The 19,055-nt window shown below is 41.4% G+C and overlaps 1 protein-coding gene across 1 annotated transcript in view; it reads right to left on the bottom strand.

Annotated features, from left to right (window-relative positions):
- Positions 1-5,407: 5,407 nt before the first annotated feature.
- Positions 5,408-19,055, bottom strand: part of vwa1 (von Willebrand factor A domain containing 1) — a 37,005-nt gene continuing 23,357 nt past the window's right edge. The window contains exons 3-6 of the mRNA XM_078558015.1: positions 14,208-14,486; positions 10,319-10,591; positions 8,215-8,490; positions 5,408-6,769 (exon numbers count right to left, since the gene is read on the bottom strand). Of these exons, the coding sequence (XP_078414141.1) occupies positions 6,705-6,769; positions 8,215-8,490; positions 10,319-10,591; positions 14,208-14,486 (893 nt within the window). The 3' untranslated portion in view covers positions 5,408-6,704. The remainder of the gene's footprint in view (positions 6,770-8,214; positions 8,491-10,318; positions 10,592-14,207; positions 14,487-19,055) is intronic.

Genomic DNA, 19,055 nt, shown 5'->3' with positions numbered 1-19,055 from the left:
CTTGTGCCCCACAGGAATTGCAGCTTTTTGTGAGAATGCAACATTTATGAAGAGATTTGCAGGAAACCTTCTAACTCTTTGTCAGGAAGTGAATGAGTTTGTTACATTTGTTCTTTTTTAAATTGTTTATATGCTTGCTTTGTTTGTGGTTGTGACTTCTGCATATATCCAATGATACTGCATATGATGAAGGCCATTTAGCCCATCTTAGCTCACTCATGGAAAAAAATCCTACAGCTCCATCCTTCGTTCCCATCACAGCATCCAACTGTTTCATCAATGATTCAGTGGTACCCAAATGTTCCTGACATCAACTCTAATTTGCCTTCCATTAGTTTAAGCCCTCAGCTCATTGTGCTGCTGTCAAAACTTACTGTTCCTGGTTTAACTTTTTCTTTTATTCCATCACTTATTATATAGTCGCCTCCTTTCAAGGTTGAAAGCCTCAAGTTTCTCCAGTCTTTCCTCATAACTCAGATTATCTGACATTGGATCAGTCTAGTGGCTCTGCATCACTTCCAATGCTTGACTATCTCCCTAGTGCCTTGGTGGCCAGATGTGGTCTGCTTGGTGCACTAGTTTATTATGACTTCCTCCAACTCCTATTCTCTTGTAAAAATTCATTTAGCTTTCCTTTTGCTTTATTGATTTCTTCACAGTGATTACACATGCCAAGCAGGAAGTCCGCTTATACACCTAGATCTGTTTCAACTTCACCCTTTAACATCTCTGGTGGGATACCTCTGCTGCTCATCGTGGGTTTTTCTACAATCCGTTTGGGATGGCATGCCCCTTCTTCAAGGCAGAAAAATAGATTAGTTAGGCAAAATCATCCTCTTTTGTACCTGTTAGCTGCTATTTACTAGATCACTATCAAATAGACAATCTCCATGTTACTTCTGATCATTTATTTTGTTCAGTTTTGATTTAATGCTATCAAGAATGTAGTTATCTGGATCTGTTTTGTGCAGGAAGGTGTAGCTGAGATGGAAGATCAGCCATTATCTTATTGAATGATGGAGCAGTCTCAAAGGGCCAAATGGCCTACATCTCCTATTTCTTAGGTTTTTTAGTACATATCGAATGCTTAAGTTAATGAAACTGAATCAAGCACTGCAGGTATGTAATGTTAATTTTACACGTTAATATGATTTGGGATGGGTAGGCAGAGTGCCGATATAATTAAGGAGATCTATGTGTCAAAATCATTAGGATGTCAGTGTTTATTGTTGCTGGGGATCAGTGCATTTGTCATTGATAGGGAGCAGTGTCTTTCACTGACGGGGAGGCAATGCGTTTATCATTGATGGAGGCAGTGCATTTATCGTTGATGAGGGAAGCAGTGTGTTTGTCGTTACGCGGGGAAGCAGCGTGTTTATTGCTGGTAGTGTTATTGTGCAGTTATCATTAGTGGGGTAATTTGTTTTGGTTATTTTCTGCACTGCTTCCAGGATTTAAAGATCACCCTAATGTCTCTGTGATTAAATATGATCTGTTCACATTTCAGCATGATTTCCTCCAACCTGTCCCCTCTTGTTTTTCCAACAGTTCAGCATTCTTTCAGTTTTGTTTATTTGCTGTTCTGTGATGATAGAACATGTTGAATCACAGTTTTACTTATATTATTAGGAAAGAGTGTGTTAGTATCATTGGTGCGAGGGTAGTGTGTGGTTATTATTAGTTGCGGGTGGGGGGAGAGAGGTTGGTGACAGGACATTAAGATTGTTGCTGGGGGTGGAGGGCACACTGTTGAGATAGTTAATGAATGAAGAAAGTGTACTTGATATCATTGAGGGAGTTTGTATATTACTGTTGGGGGCACTGTGGGTATTATTGATGGGGCAGTATGTTGATGTAAAAGGGATGGGGGCAGGAATTTAATAGCATTCTTGGGTTTAGCTGTGTGTAAATATCATTGACAAGGAATGCATGTTCATATCATTAATGCAGGGCATTGTGTTTACATAACTGAAGATTGTTCTGTGATATAATTGATATGGAGTACTGTGTTGATATAATTCATGGAGGGACAGTGAGTAATATATTTAGAGGGCAGAGTGTGATTTAATTAGTGGATCAGTTAGGGACTATAAGAGTGATTTTTTTCTGAGGATGAGTGGAAATAAACAAGCATGTGATTAGTACAGAGGTGTTACTGAGCGAATTTTCCTTGCTCTGGTTTTTATTGTCATATTTACTGAAGTAACAGGAAGGGGAATGTTGATGCACACAGAACATGGCCACTCATCCAGCAGTGCCCTCTTATTCCCCAGGAAAGGACTGTGTATCAACTTCACCTTGGAGTTAGTTATAGATTGGAGTGAAATGCAAAAATTGCCTTTGGCGCCTGCTTTTTCAATCAAAGATTAATCACAGTTTGATTTGTGATCAAACCAGGTTACAAATGAATAATTGAGTCTGAAATGAGATCAGGTTGTGAAGCATCTCAGCAAACTGTTTTGATGGTATATGGTTGTCATGAACCATATTGTCACTTTGAAGGCTGAACTGCTCAGATTGCATTTGAATAAGTGTTCTGATTAAAAACAACAGTGCCAAATTTCCTCAGAGCTGTTCCAGCTCCACTGCTAAGCAGAAGTCCCCCTTTATATCAGCAGATCCGAGGAAAGTATATTTTTATATATATATATTAGCAGATCTCTTATGCTATTGCTCATTGAGGTCACAGGTTTCATTCTGTCAGTTACCTGTCTCAGGTTTGGGGGGGCGGTGTGGGGAGATGGGCTGGAAAGTATAGAACAGGCAAGTGCAGGAGTAAAGAATACCACAGCAAAAAGGGGAGGAAGAAGGTGCCAATTTCCAAATGGCCATTAGGACCAGAGGGTAGGTGGAGTGAAGCTGAATAGGAGGACAACATTTAGTTAGATGGGAGGAGAAAGTAAGAGTTCGGGGACCTGTACAGGGCAGAAGACAGAGGCAGGAAAGCAAATAGTTGGTTAATTTACACTTTGGTCAGTAAAAGCACATGAAATTTATTTAAATGTTTTATGTTTTGAAGTAAAATACTTTGAGGATTGTTGGGATTGAGGAAAGTCAGTTGAGTCAGGCAGGGATTGCGACTAAATTCCATGTTATAGAGTTATACAGCACAGAAACAGGCCCTTTGGCCCATCGTGTCTGTGCCGGAAGTGAGAAAAAATGTATTAAAAATAAATGAAGTCAGTGTTACTGTGACAAAATTACCCTTTGGAGTAATTCAAACGATTGGAAGAATGCCGGCATTGCTAATTCAAGATTATCAGTACAAAAAACGTGTATACCAGAATTTCATTTGTCAACGTGTATGTATATTTTAGTGATTTTGGTATGCAGTGAACTTCACAATGGAACAGTGATAAATTGCAATACATAGTGTTTCAGTAAACACCATGGCTTGACTTAATGTCCAAGATCTTTCATTGTGGCATTGCTGAATTTTTTAATATGTAATTCGGTAGATTTGCAGTACCAGTTGGTGGCACTGTCTGCTGTAGAGGGTCAGCTTTGTCTCAGTAACATATTGTTCAGCGAGCAACTCTGCCACAGAGACCAAGAAGGTCCCGAGTTTGGTTCTGTACTGAGCTAACTGATTTCAACCAAAACCAAGTAGAGGTCCTCTATTGGTCTCAGTGCCAGGATGGATGGGATAATCAGCCAGGGTATGGCCTTGCTGTGTTCCTCCTCCATTTTTGAGCAGCCTGTCAAATTGCTTAGGGTGCGGTATGCAAATTAAAATTTTAGTTTCTACGTGGAAGCAGCGCCAAAATTGACCTCAAACTTTAATTAAATGTCCGAGGCCACTGAAAAACTGTCGTAATGGATTTACTGATGGGGAAAGGGTTGGGTTTCAGGGATTCAAATTTTCTGCACGGTATGCATCACTGAACCTATGCATACAAACAGGATTAGCTGACATCTTCTAAGGTCAGGAGGAGGAAAACACTAAGAGACCTAGATTCTTTAACAACTCAGCCAGATGTCCACATCTTGATCAGATTGCTTTCCCAACAGTTTTTGGAGTATTTTGTATGTTTTTTTTCCTGGTTTTTCCCAATATTTTCAATGTATTAACTGGTCCTGTACCAATTAGATTATTAAAAATGTTGATTTGTCTTTGGTTTCAGCTTATCTTCAATTTAGTCTTCTAATCAAGCAATCAAATATGACAATTTCTAAATATGACATTTTGCTCACAGTGCCTAAAATTTTGTATTGCATCCTAATGATGGATTCGAAAGCCTTCTTGCTGATGGTTTGAAGCAGATTCTACTTAGAAGAAAAAGACCTCCATAAGAGGCATTAAACCATATTTCAAACACATTCCAAATGGTTATGCATTAATATGGAAATGTGTTGTTCATTGTTCTCAGGTTGGTTCCTTAATGATTCACTCATTTGGTATTCTGGTTAATGTGTACTGACCTATTTAAGGTGAATTTAAAAGAATGTGGATTTACTGCAAGTGATGCATAACTGCCAGTAGCAAGCATGGAGTACAGAACCTTCTGAATGGTTCAATAACCAAAACTCCACAGAGCCATCCATTGAAATCAAGACTATTAGTATTGCTGAATAGCAAAGAGTCTGGGGACTGATAGCAGTGTAATTGAAAGGAGTTGGTCATCCTGCATATGTTAATCTTTTTGATGAAAATGGCTCTGCTTTCATTGCTGATTGATGAGACAGACCCTACAAAAACAGCAGCAATGCTGAAATAGATTTCTTCTGTTAAAAATGTATTTTGCAAATAATGGATCAATGTTCCTTAAGAAAGAACATTCAGTTTGGAAATTAGCCACTGTTAATATGGAGAGGAGGGGGGTCATGTGGTACAGTGGGTAGCATCCCTACCTCTAGGCCATAAACTCTGGGTTCAAGCCCCACTCTGGGATTTGATAACCACGAAGGTGTGTTCATAACATGGCCAAACAGGTTGATTATCAGCCTGTGAATCCTCCCAATTCGCCCGATGGCAGGTGGTAAGAGTGGGATTGTTTTCTGGTCAGCCATACTGCAGAGGGCAATGGCAAACCACTGCAGTACTTTACCAAGCATAATTATGGACCAATCCAATGGACGTCTGTGGTCACCAACACCCTCTTAGAATATGGGACTTGAAGGAGGAGGAATATGGAGAGTTAAGATACATATGGATGATGGAGCATTAAGTCATAATTTAATAGACAGACTAAAACAAAATATTGAGGCACATTAGCTGAGCAGTCATGCTGTGTTTGAGGAGTCTCAAGGCTAACTATGTGACTTGGGGCACCCTCTGACAATGTTCACAATGTACAGAACATACTTTTCTAGCTTCTTCATGTTCTCTAATTAGCCTGAGAAATGTATTGTGCTTCTAGGGAAGCACCAGCAACCACTGCATTGTCAGGTCAGCTCATTGCCATAGTTCCAAATGTACTTCTTTTTATTTTAGCAGGAATATAGAATCACTAGGGAACAGAAGGAGGCCATTTAGCCCATTATGAAAAATTTCAAGTTATTGAAAGAGCACACGTAGTTTTCAAAATACACATGAGCTGCAGCTGGTGGAATCATTTCGTTAGCAGTACATGTGAATTCACATTTTAATTTGATACAAGTAATGGCTTACGCACATTGTCGAAATCAAATATATAAACTGCTAAATTTACACTGAGTTTTACAAGGATTAAGTAGTTACTGAACTATCAAATGTTAGCATTTCCTATTTCAAAAATTGTGCACAGATCTGAAAAATTCCATATAGTTTGCATTTTCTTTCAGAAGTATAAATGTCCTAGCCCCATGGCTAGCAGAATACAAGATGTGCCATTTTGTCTGTTTCACAGGATTTGGTATTGGTTCTTTACCAGACATTCACACACGCACTTTTCAATGGGAGTCATTGGGCTGGTGATCGGAAGAAGGAATCACAGCTGACTTTTTTCACCTCTTTGATGGGCATGAGGCCACTTGCAGCTCCCACCATGCCCACCCTGTCTGAGATTAACTGACGCACTGCAAACTAGGGATCAAACCTGGGACATTCTGTATGGCTTAGTACCCACGTGTGCAACACATTTACCCATTGAGCTAGCAAGCAGAGTCATCCCTTTTCAAACAATAGATGCTTTTTAGCTGTTCAGGAGGCCATCTTAATTTCAAAACTTTTTTTTGAAGAATAAGTAAAAGTGCTATGGATGTGAAGCTGCCTCTTGAGATGTTTCTCAGAATACAACCCTGCAGCAGCAGAGCTATATTATTGGCATTGGCACTGAAAAAAATCTCTCAACAACACTGGTGCTGAAAGTGCAGTACAGCACCTGCCTCTGAGCCAGATTTTTTGCAATTTAATGTATAAAAATAGGGTGACATCTTAGAGAAGTGTCACAATTAGATGGATCTCAGCCCTGCCCAACAAGAATGTGAAAACAAGCAGCGAATTATCCAGCCGTCTTTACTATCAACCAAATTCTACACACTGAGCACTGTCCAAGATCATCAGACTTAAAATGGGGAAAGTTGAGTGTGCCAGGAATCTAGAATCACAGTACACTGAGTTACTGGGGATTTACACATCTCAGTTGCTTGTACAACACTGACACATGGTGACCTTCCTCCAACTGGGCAACATTGAACTCTGCAAGTTATTAATCCTAACAAATGTTTCTGGTTTTGATGAGTCCTGTTGTTTTACAGCTTCCATTAAGATTTATGCACCATTTTTAGCAGCACTGATGGCCTTGAATGCAGAATGCTTCGGTAGATTGTTTCTTAAATGACAAGGAATCTGAAAGAGGAAAGCAGGCATGAGTTAGGACACCTTGTTAATATCACAACACGTTTGTAAGAAAATAGAACATAGAATGAGCAGAGGCTATTCGGCGTCAACTACTATCCTCTAATATCCAATCTTATCCATTGTTGCTCATCCCTCTAATACCCTAATTTACCCATTGATACTCATTCCTCTAGTACCTAAAACTCACCAATCACAGCATGTCCCTCATCCATCAATGCTTATGCCTTAGTTTCCATGACTCGTTTATCCCAACTCGTTCCTCTAGTTTACCATGTCACTTATCACAGCCTTTCTCTCTAGAACCCTGACTCACCCATTGTTGCTTATTCCTCATTTACACAAACTCACATATCATAGTCTGTCCCTTCAGTACCCTATGTAACCCATCAATCTCTAGTACTTTAGCACATCTGTTAAAGTTGGTCACTATTCTTCCATTAAGGTCCATTCCTCTAATCTCCTTTCAGTACCTTAACTTTAAGTTTGATGAGAGTCCTCCGAGAGCCCTAACTAATCCATCATTGTCCGTTCCTGTAATACCTTGTCTTATCCATCGCTGATGGTGCCTCAATGCCCAAGCTTTCATAACAAAGATGTGACCCTAACCTATCCTGTAAAACCCTAACTTGCTCATTACTAATACCTTTCCCTCTAATACTCTAACTCACCCATCAAAACCATCCCCCCCGCTCCGTACCCTAACTCTGCTTTACAATAATCAGCTATGATTTGAATGCCCCTAGTATTTATGTTCCTGCTCAGCCTTCAAATACAATTCTTTCTCTGCAAGTGTTTAAACAATAAATTGAAGCAGTGGCTAAGCGGATGACACCAACTGTTTGTGAACTGTGCCACCTTAAATACCAAGCACATCTCCAATGTCATCAGGTTCTCCTAAGGTGAACCATCCTGATTATTTGGTATGGAATCTGCTCTTAAAGATGTTAAGGGGTTGCAGTGAGCAACCTGTGATGATGTGATACGTTTATCTAATTGCTACTATTAGGCTGCAATTAAACTGGTGTTATCATTGAGACAAAGCACTTAGTTTGCCTGGGAGTCAGTTCATAATCTGAGTGTACTGGTGTGAGCCCCTTGAGTTAGGGTTTCTAAAGCCAAGCAGAATGGTGGATATCACTATTGGTTGACGGGGTGGGTTGTTGCAGTTGGAAGATGACTGATAAGGGAATGACAAGCTGTGGCTCATTCTCTATATACAGCACACACAATCTACAATTAATCAGCCAAGGTCATAGTGAGGTACACAAATAATGCAATGATTAAACCCTCAGAGAGACAAAGGACAGTGTAGAATGCTCTGTTTGTTATTTCACTATTAGCAGATGTTATTGCAATACATTTCGATTGCATAGATTCATCTCACCTGGTTAAATGGCCAGTCTTAGTACCCCTTACTTGATTCAGATACCTACCTCGTCGCTGTGGTGTGTGTGCCGTCCTGCACAAGCCTCGCCTTGCACCATTTCTGTACACTGCCTTCACACAAATCCGGTTGTCAGTCCCTGGAATGAGGTCTGTTAATAGCACACTTCGGACCTGTGCTGGAATGGTTCTCACAGATGGGCTTCTTCGATGACGAGTGCACCTCACCTTGTAGTGCAGCACTGTTCCTCTGGCAGGGTCCCACGAGGCTATTACACTGGTGGGGCTGATGTTAGTAAGCTTCATGTTGTCAATTTTGGAATTCACTATTCAGAGAGGGCAAAAATGACCTATTATTACTGATAAGGCCTCAGATTAGTGAAGCACACTGTGATAAATAATTGTCCTATGTTTCCATCATGCTCTTCTCTGCTAATGTTCATTAGATGGGAGTCGGAGTAGGTAGTCACTAGGGAGTGGCAAGGTTATGGTACAGACTGTTCTACTATGGATCCAGTGCCAGTCTCAGGATCTTATAGCTCAAGTTTGATACATTTCCAATGCATTGTAATATGGTTTTTCTTACATGGCATTTACCACTCATTAGAAGGGCAACCCTTACCTGAAGTCACAGCAGGGTGTTGGTTTTGGTGGGAGGACACAATGTTTCATCTTTTCTTGCTGTGTCCAAAGGCTAAGCTTACATCAGAAGATCACCAAACACCTCCAAGAACCAAACTTACTTACTGTCCCCTTCACCTTCCCTTGGGACCACCATCTTCAAATATATTTGAAAATAAACAACTATTTAATACATAACATGACGTAAATGCAGTTGAAACACTGCATTGCATCATTTGTGTGTGACAAATTACTCATTGCTCTTTGGGCTCCCCAAAGCACGAAATGATTCCTGTGGTCTTTTTTACACGAATGCCATCTTCCTTTAAATTTCACTGCTTAAGGTGCATAATTGCAAAAAAAATACGAATATCTGAAATATCTCCTGAAGATAATCCTCAATGTTCGGTCTGCATTATGACCATTCCCATAGTCTCATGCCAGGTGACCACTACAGTTGGACAGCTGAGCAGATTGTATCCATTCTTTCTCCCAAATCATTCAGTCACTATTAGATCCGTGAGGGTCACTTGTACCTCACAGACCCACCAGATGCTTCCAGGAAGGTTTGACTATCAGATAGAGTCAATCGAGGGGTGACTGGGAACTTGTGACAAGCTCGCAGTCTCTGATGCCTCCTATACATGTCCAAGGCCTTGATGCCAACACCCTGAGTGAGTATAAAACACAGAGGGGCAGTCCTTGTGTTTGGCTGAGTGGTCTATATAGTTGGTGTTTGGGTGATCAGGGGTGGCATTTCCGTTATGGGGTTGGGACCCCGATGTCGGGTGAATTTCCGGGTCTCAACCCAGTGTTGAGTTAGTGTCTGATGTGATTTTTTAAAATGAGCAGGCTAGTTAGTGGCTATGGTGCGCACCCACTGTCCAGTTAAGGATAGTGAGCAGGCTCCAAAGGATGGAGGCCCAATAGGAGCCCCTCCACCAAAGACACATTGGCAGCCCCACCGTCAGAGGTGAGAGCTGCTGATGAAGGGAGGAGAGAGAAAGAGAGGGTGCCTCAAATTGAAGGAGCCCTCTGAAGAGCTTCCATATAGTTTTGAAACCAAAGAGGCCACAGCTCCCAGGCCATCATCATGGAGGAACAATTCCTCCACTTGCTCCCCACACCAACCCCGACAATCTCCCTCTGCCACCCAGGAGACTGCCTTCATCACTTGGCCATGTTTCAGCTTCAATGGGGGTCGGGGGGAACACCATTGTGCCAGCTGGAAAATTCCAGTTGGCATCTCTAGAATGGCCTCAGTAGGTCCATTAATTGGCCTAATGGGCTACCTGACACTTGCAAGTACAGTCATCCCTCCAATCGTGCCTTAACGAAAATGGCTCGAAGATGGGACCATGGCAGAAGACTGGCACACCATTTGGCACCGGGAAATTATGGGCCTGTCCACCTCTGGTTCCGCTTCCTCAGACAAACGAAAATTCTGCTGCAGGTAACAGGGCAATGCTCTGATGGATAAAATGTTATCACTGCAATGCAGCATTTCTTGGCTGCTGTGGCCAAACCTCTTACCGTCCTGAGTGCAAGCTTTTGCCGATAATGCTTTTGTTCTGCCGGAATGGTATAGGGCTGACACAGTGACCAGGTAGGTGGTGTTGGGCTCCAAATTGTTCACGACTGTGCTGTTCTGGCTGCTATCGATGGTGAGTAAACTGGGCTCGCCCGCCGGAAAGATCCCATACAGAACCTCATAGGAAGCAACACTGAGCAGAGTCGGGGCCCAACTGACCCGAAAACTTCTTGGGCGTGACTCAGAGATTAGGATTATCTGTGGACTGGTCTCATCTGGAGTCATAGGAAACAAAATTGTTTCTGAGTTAATTTTGCTCAATTAAACAGCTGCTGATATCCTTGTAAAATTGTGCTAGGTATCAAGAATTTTCACAATAATGAACCAATATATTAATAAATTAGTATTTTAAAAATTAATGTCATCATTATTTTATGTAGCTCTATGCATTGAGATACGCATCAGTAAATGGCCCAACTTCACTGAAATTTAGGTGGCCATTGCTTTCAAGCTCCTGTTAAGCATAATCCCTCACTATAGGTCAACCCTCACAATGCTGATAACAATGGAATTCAGTTACTGAACAGTGATCAATTCGGCTAATTGCCCATACATCACTAACTGACTGATCAGTATATTAGAGGATAACAATCCCTGACAATCCCTGATTAGTTAATTACGATTGCTGACCATATGAAACGTAGAATGTAGGAACAGGAGTAGGTCATTAGGCCCTTCAAGCCTGCTGCGCCATTCAATATGATCATGGCTGATCCTCTATCTCAACGCCATTCTCCCGCTCTCTCCTCATACCCATTGATGCCTTTAGAGTCTAGAAATCTATCTATTTCCTTCTTAAATATATTCAGTGACTTGGCCTCCACAGCCCTCTGTGGTAGAGAATTCCACAAGTTCACCACCCTCTGAGTGAAGAAGTTTCTCCTCATCTCAGTCCTGAATAGCCTACCCCGTATCCTGTGACCCCTTGTTCTAGACACCCCAGCCAGAGGAAACATCATCCGTGCATCCAGTCTGTCCAGCCCTGTCAGAATTTTATATGTTTCAATAAGAGCCCTCTCATTCTTCTAAACTCCAGTGAATGCAGGCCTAGTCGGCCCAATCTCTCTTCATACAACAATCCTGCCATCCCAGGAATCAGTCTGGTGAACTCACTCAATGGCAAATATATCCTTTCTTAGGTAAGGGGACCAAAACTGCACGGTCCCAGATGTGTACTGTGCTACCAGGCAGTGCTGCTTAGCTTCTCCTTACTGATAAAAACAAAAAAGAAATGTATCCTGATAGAGGTCTTTAAAATTATGAAGGTGTTTGATAGGCTAGACATAAAGAAGAGGAGTTTTGGGGAGCCCAAAACTAGGTGGTATAAATATAAGATATTTATTATTATTATTTATTAAGATTATCTTATAAATCTAATAAGAAATTCAGGAGAGACTTCTTTACTCGAGGAGTGCATGGGGAGAGCATAGGCCTCATCACCACATGGAGCATTTGATGTGAATAGCAGACATACATCTAAGAGGAAGATGGATAAGTACATGAAGGAGATGTTGATAGGCTGAGATGAAGTAGGGTGGGAGGAGGCTCGTGTAGAACATAAACACTGACACAGACCAGGTGGAGCAAATGGCTTCTTTCTGTATTGTAAAATTTTATGTAACGATGCACTGGTAGCTGCAGACTCACACAGTAGATGCAGGTTGTACTGTGCTGCACAAAACCAATATAAAAGTAGCTACTTGAATTGTCTCAGGATCCCTTACAGTCTACCAGTTAAACATATTTAGCCACCCTATGCTAATACCATTACTGGATTAACAGTGTTGCAACAGAATCAATTGTTTTTCAACTATGGGGAGCTTTCACTGAACAACCAAACTGTACTGATCACTAGGGGTTGTGATTTAGAAAGAGAGATTTGCATTGTTGTAAGCAAATGGGGGGCCAGATGGACTGATGACCCTGCAGACGGATCTTGATGGTCTTTTTCAGCCCTGATCATGACAAACAATGACCAGGATATCTGGGTTCCACCGTACTTGCAATAGTAGATCGGTGTCTGACTGCATAAGTTAATTTAATGCAGTGTGTAAATAAACTCAGAATATCTAGCTCCCTTCATCTGAACCTGCACACAGCTCTTGCTGCATGTATGTGCACTGAATGATCGGACACTTTGCTCATCTGACTCCAGGCTTATCACAGCGGCATCTCAATGTAAGCATGCTTGGGCATCAGGGTCAGAACCCTGCTCTAGCTGAGCTGCCTTCAAAAGCTTTGCAGCTCCAATTCTGAAAGCTATGTTGACCCTGAACGTTCTTATAAACTGAGAGTTTCCAGATGCAGCCAGCAGTTTCTGTCAAATACTCAGCCAGTTCCTAGTAACAAAGACAGGAAGTTCACAGGCATTGTTGGAGAGAAGAAGATGTTGCAGAGCTTAGTGAGAAGCAACACCTCCTCTAAATTTTTTTGTTGTTGTGTGTGGCTCGCTCATTCAAATGCATGGTACCTTTAAATGTTTTGGCACGGTATCTTAAAGGGAAAACATGTGCATGTCCAAAACAGGACCTTCCAGGCAGCTGTCCAGCCAGGCACGTGCAGTTTTAGGGAACATTGGTGAGGAAATAGTGTTGACCCATGAAAAAAGAAGCAAGCTTTTTGTACTCAATACCCATTTACTGTTTCTAAACATCCTGATGCTATTTATGCAAAAGGAGCAAAGGATCTCAGGGTACAGATGCACACGGCACTAAGTTCATGACACAGGTTAACATGGCCATTTAAAAATAAAAACTAACTGAGCACTGGGGCTTATTGCTGGAGGGATAGAATGGAAAAGCAGGCAAGTCTTATTAAACATGTATAGAACCTTGGTTAGACCACACTTGGCGTTCTGTGAACAATTCTGGTCTCCATTTTATAAAAAGCATTGGAGAAGGTGCAGGAAAAAAGTTGCAAGGAGGATACCAGAACTGTGAAGTAATAGCTATCTGAATAGGCTGGGGCTCTTTTCTCTGGAAAAGAGAAGGCAGTGAAGTGACCTGATGGAGGTCTTTACAATGATGAAGGGGGTTTGACAGGGTAGACACAGAAGATGTTTTCACAAGCAGGGGGTTCAAAAACTAGGGGTCATAAATATAAGATAGTCACTAATAATTCAAGAGAAACTTCTTTACCAAGAGTGTGGTTAGAATGTGGAACTCGCTGCCACAAGGAGTAGTTGAGGCAAATAGCATAAATGCATTTAAAGGGAAGCTAGATAGTTACATGAGGGAGAAAGGAATAGAAGGGCACACTGATAGTGTTAGACGTTAAAGGGTGGGTGGAGGCTCATGTGGAGCATAAACACTAGCTTGGATCAGTTGGGCTGAATGGCCTTTTTTGATGCCCTAGACTCGTGTAACTTGCCACCTGTTACCACAGGGACTTGTGCTAACCTTTCTGCTGGTGGTCCCAGGGATTAATGGAGACAGTGGTGGTAAACGGGAAAATCCAACTGTTTGCTTGGGCCTACCTCCCCCATTGGCATTTACACGTGGTGGGCAGGGAAATGGTGCCCAGCAGTTGGAGTTCTGCTGGTTTTCCAGAATTGTGGCAGGAGATCAGCATAGCACCCCACCCCTCTCAAAAAAAAACACATGGTCCAGTGTAAGTGGAGTCAGTTAAGGAGTAAGATCCCTGTTACAACTTAAATAATTTTGCTCTCCATATCCAAATTCAAATGTCCTTATAGTCAGCTTTACTGAGGTCAGGTAACAAACTTGCAGCCTTCTGACAAAGATGGTTTTCATTTGGCGATACGTTAATGTTTAATGAACTGCTTTTCTGATTTCAGATGGTTCATGTTACAGCACACATGTCAGAACTCACCTTTCAGTGTAGTTACCTTTGTCACGAGGGGTTTGTTATAGTTGTTGTTACTTATTGGAGTAAGTTTCACTTCATATGTGGTCTCTGGTAGCAGCTGTCGCAGAACAACACTTGTTTCATCTCCAGTGACGGTTTTCCATGATTTCCTTTGAGGCTCAGTGAGCAGAGTGTACTCAATCAGATAATAGTCCGTATCACTGCTCAGCAGCTTGGGCCACAACAAGCGAAAGCTGCTCGCTGTGATGTCCAAGGCCCGCAGCTTTTTAGCCTGGATAATCTCTGTAAGGGAAACAAAGAAGCTATCAGTAAAAACTTTAAACAATTGTGTGTGTGAGACTGACTACGCATAGATGTGATGATGGAGTGTATGCAGGAAGGGTCTTGGTGAATGAGATGTGTGCAGGATAGCTCTGAACATATGTGTGTGACATGTACATAACTTGTGTGCATGTAGTGTGTGGCATACATGTGAAATACTGGAATGCAGTCCAAAATTAAAACTACAGCCGTTAGATTTTGTTTTGAACTTACAGAAGCCAGGGGGTAAAGCTGGTCTGCTGTGTGTTCAATTTGTTTTTTCAAACTTCACAATTAAATTCATTAAAGGTGTAGACCATATATCATTGAAATTCAAGACCTCAATCCCTTTTGCTTCTGTGCAGAGGGAAACTTATTTATCATGTCACTACACATAACACACTCAGCCCCGCTGGGCCCCATTAAGAAGGGTTGGCAGAAGAACAAATTAATTTCATCCTGGGCGACCAAATGAATTTTGTTTGTATAAAGCTTTTTACCTCCTAATGACACTTCAACATGCTTTCCAGGTGAAATATTTATGAAGTGTAGTCACTGTTCACTATCTCATCTCAGCAATAACCCCAGGTTTGGTTTCTAAACCAGAAGGCAGATCTTAGTTAGGAATACAGGATGGTACTTTACAGCCTTCTGGACTTAACATTGAGTTCAATGACTTCAGACCATGAACAATGTCTTCAATTTTGACCTTTTAATTTTTTTTCCCAACATCCCCTCCCCCACAAAAGGGCCATCTGTAACTTGTTCTTATGCTTTGTTTTCACAGAGCGCTGACCCTTGTTCTACTATTAACACATTCTGCTATCTTACCTTTATGCCACTATTAACACCTTCTTTAGTCTTTAACACTGCCATTAACACTCACTTTGTCTGATGTTCTTGGCATCTTTGTCAAATCTCTCCTGAGCTCCCATATATCCCTGACCTCCTATTTTGCTCTACCTGCTCCACTTCCCCACCCCACCCCTCCGCCACAACAGTATAAAATCCGTCACATTTCTACCTCTCTTCAGCTCTGAAGAAGAGTCATATGGACTTGAAATGTTAACTCTGTTTCTCTCTCCAGAGATGCTGCCAGACCTGTTAAGTTTTTCCAGTATTTTCTGTTTTTATTACAGGATGGTGGTGTCTGCTAACTCCCTCACCCTAATATTAACCTGTCTTCTGAAAGACCCCATAAAAACGATGATGACATTTGGTGATGAACATTGATTGGGATGTTTTGCCCTCATTGTCCTCCTGTTCATTTACCAAGTTTTATTTTTGGGTGGATTCTTTCACCTTCACCTTCGCTGTGTTTAAACATGGGAATGGATTATCCACTGGTTTCTGAAAATCTCTCAAAATCAAGAAATTTGGATCAACTTGAAAATCACATAAACACAATAGCAAATTCTGGAAATCTGAAAACAAGAGAAAATGCCAGAAACTTCAGCAGGGTAGGCAGCATCTGTTGAGCGAGAAACAGGCATAACGTTTCAGGTCATTAACCTTTCATCAGACTGGAAGAAGTTCCACCTCCTTTTGCAGTGCTTCATTTAGGGCAGATGTTGGTGTAGTGGTGATGTCACTGGACTAGTAATTGAGGGATCCTAGGTTAATATGCTGGGGACATGGGTTCAAATCCTACCACAGCAGCTGGTGAAATTTAACTTTAATAAACACCTGAAATTGAAAGCTAGTCTCAGTAATGGTAACCATGAAATTATCATTAACTATTGTAAAAACCCATCTGGTTCACTAACGTCCTTTAGGGGAGGAAATCTGCCATCCTTGCCTGGTCTGGACTACATGTGATTCCAGATCCACGACAATGCGGTCAACTTTTAACTGTCCTCTGAAATGGCCTAGCAAGCCACTCAAGTGTAATTAGGGATGAGTAACAAATGCTGGCGTACCATCGAAGGATTTCTTAAAAATTGTCCCTTTTGTCAATTTATCGCTCCCTATACTCCACCGCTCTATCATACAGACCCTTTGTTCTTTCTCCCCATTCCTTGCATTAGCTTTCCTAGCTCTTGGCTTGCTTATAAACTGTAAATCACTAACTTCTTCCAGCCCTGATATTGACTTGATTGGGTTTGTTTTAACTCAGTGAGTGGATGGGTTTCGAATGAGTTAAAATCTCGCACATTAATTCATTTTCTCTCCCCACAAACGCTGCCTCCGTTTTGGAGTGCTTCCAGCACTTTTATATTTCAAAAGTGTACATATCACTCAAATTGGATTCATTCCGACTTGATTTTTTTCCGCAGCTGACTGTGAGTGGGGCCACCTAACAGGATCAGCTTTCATGGTGTCTAGACCTCCCAACCTGAATCTGCAAAATCAGTGACACAGGCCCAAAGAAATCAAGGAGTTTTTGTTCTGCTCATCTAAGCAAATATTTCTATTTTCAATACTGCTAATGAGTTCCTAAGCCATGAACAAGGTAAGGGAGTTTGGTTCTAAAGAGATTAATTTGTTTTTGCACCAACCCTTGCCAATGGGACCCAGGGGAGCTATGTGTAGTGACATGATAAATTCAGTTTCCATCTGCACAGTGGCCAAAGGGATTAAGGTCTCGAATTTTGATGATCCATAGCGTACACCTATAGCCATATTGATTGTGAAATGTGAAAAAAACAAATTGAGCATGCAGCAGACCAGCTTCACTCCCTGGCTTCTGCAAGTTCAAAACAAAATATATCGCCATTCCTTCACTGTCGCTGGGTCAAAATCCTGGAACACCCTTCCTAACAGCACTGTGGGTGTAACTACACCACAGGGACTGCAACAGTTCAAGAAGGCGGCTCACCACCACCTTCCCAAGGGCAACTAGGGATGGGCAATAAATGCTGGCTTAGCCAGTGAAGCCCACATCCCCTGAATGAATAAAAAATAACACCAAACTGTAGTGTTAGCCTTGGACTGTATTCAAGTAATTCGGAGATGTTAGACCAAGGCCCCGCCTGCTTTCTTCCATTGACATTAAAGATCCCATGTCACTATTTCGAAGAAGAATAGAGGAGTTACCTCTGATGTGCTGGCCAATATTTATCCTTCAATCAACATCGCTAAAAACAGATTAACTGGAGATGATCACATTCCTGTTCGTGGGAGCTTGCTGTACTTGAATAACTTTTAAGAGTACTTCATTGGCTGTAAAGCACATTGCGATGTCCTGAAGATGCGAAAGGCGCTATATAAATGCAAGCTTTTCTTCTTTCAATATTCAGGAATGCGATTCTGACATTGGACTGGGATCAAAATTCACTCATATCTGGATCAGCTGAGAGAGCTGTATATTGAAGAGATGAGATGCTCCAAATGCTAACACTGCATTCTAAAAACATAGGAAAAGAAATGGCCCATTCAGCCTCTCGAGACTATTCTGCCATTCAGTCAGATCATGGCTGATCTGTATCTCAACTCCATTTACCCTCCTTTGATCCATATCCCTTGATACCTCACCTAACAACATTCTATCAATCTGAGTTTTGAACATTGCAGTATTGAACATTCTTGAACTTGAACATTACAGCATTCGCAGCTATTTAGGGGCGAGAGTTCCAGATTTCCACACCCTTGTTCCCGATTTCACTCCTAAATGCCTAGCTCTAACTTTAATCCCTTTGCCCTGGAATTTGCCCACCAGAGGAAATTGAATGCATTCTATAAAATCTCTTTGTCATTTTAAATATGTCAATTAGACTATCCTACAACCTTCTAAACTCAAGGGAACATGAACCAGGTTTATGCCATTTTTCCTCATAATTCACCCATTTAATCCCTGGTATTTTCTGGTCAATCTGGGCTGCACTCCTTCCATGACCAATATGTCCTTCCTAAGGTGCATTACCCAAAACTGAACACAGTATTCCAGATGGAATCTGAGCAGCATTCTGGATGAAGTGAGCCATCATTTCCATGTCCTTATAATTCAGATCTTCTTAAGATAAAGGCGAACATTCCATTATTCCATTAGCTTTCTTTGGTTACTTTTTGTATTTACTCACCAGCATTTAGAGATTTGTATACATTCACAACCTTTGCTCCTCTACAAATCTGACTCTCTCGCCATTAATAAAACATTCTGATTTGGCACTCCTGCGTTAAAAATCGAGAGTGGATAAATAACTGATTATTGTATCAAGCTGCTAAAGTTAAAAGGCTGTAAAACTTTACTGAGAGTGGAAATCTTCACAGAGATCACAAAGAGCCCAATCCTGACATTAAACAACACACTGATTACACTTACATCTAGACTTTGTCATGCACTCTGCCTGTCGTGTAGCTATAACAGAGTACATTCTAATACTTTGCTTAAGTCTAAACACTGGCATTTTCTGCTAACTTTCCTGGACCACGGTTATCAGATACATTGATAAAAACTGCATGTAAAGGTTATGGAATGTGCATGGATTAACACAGTTAGACGGGGCATAAAATGATCCTGGCCATTTGTTAGAAGTTGGAAAATGAAGCTGAAGGAAGAGATCTAAAAAGTTGAGCTCAACAACTGTTAATGTGTGATTTTCTACAGCAAAG

Source organism: Cetorhinus maximus, chromosome 15 (genome assembly GCF_964194155.1).
Source record: "Cetorhinus maximus chromosome 15, sCetMax3.hap1.1, whole genome shotgun sequence".
In the NCBI taxonomy this organism is placed as follows: domain Eukaryota; kingdom Metazoa; phylum Chordata; class Chondrichthyes; order Lamniformes; family Cetorhinidae; genus Cetorhinus; species Cetorhinus maximus.
Note: the sequence above shows the minus strand (reverse complement) of the source record. Positions and strands in the feature narration are given on the sequence as shown.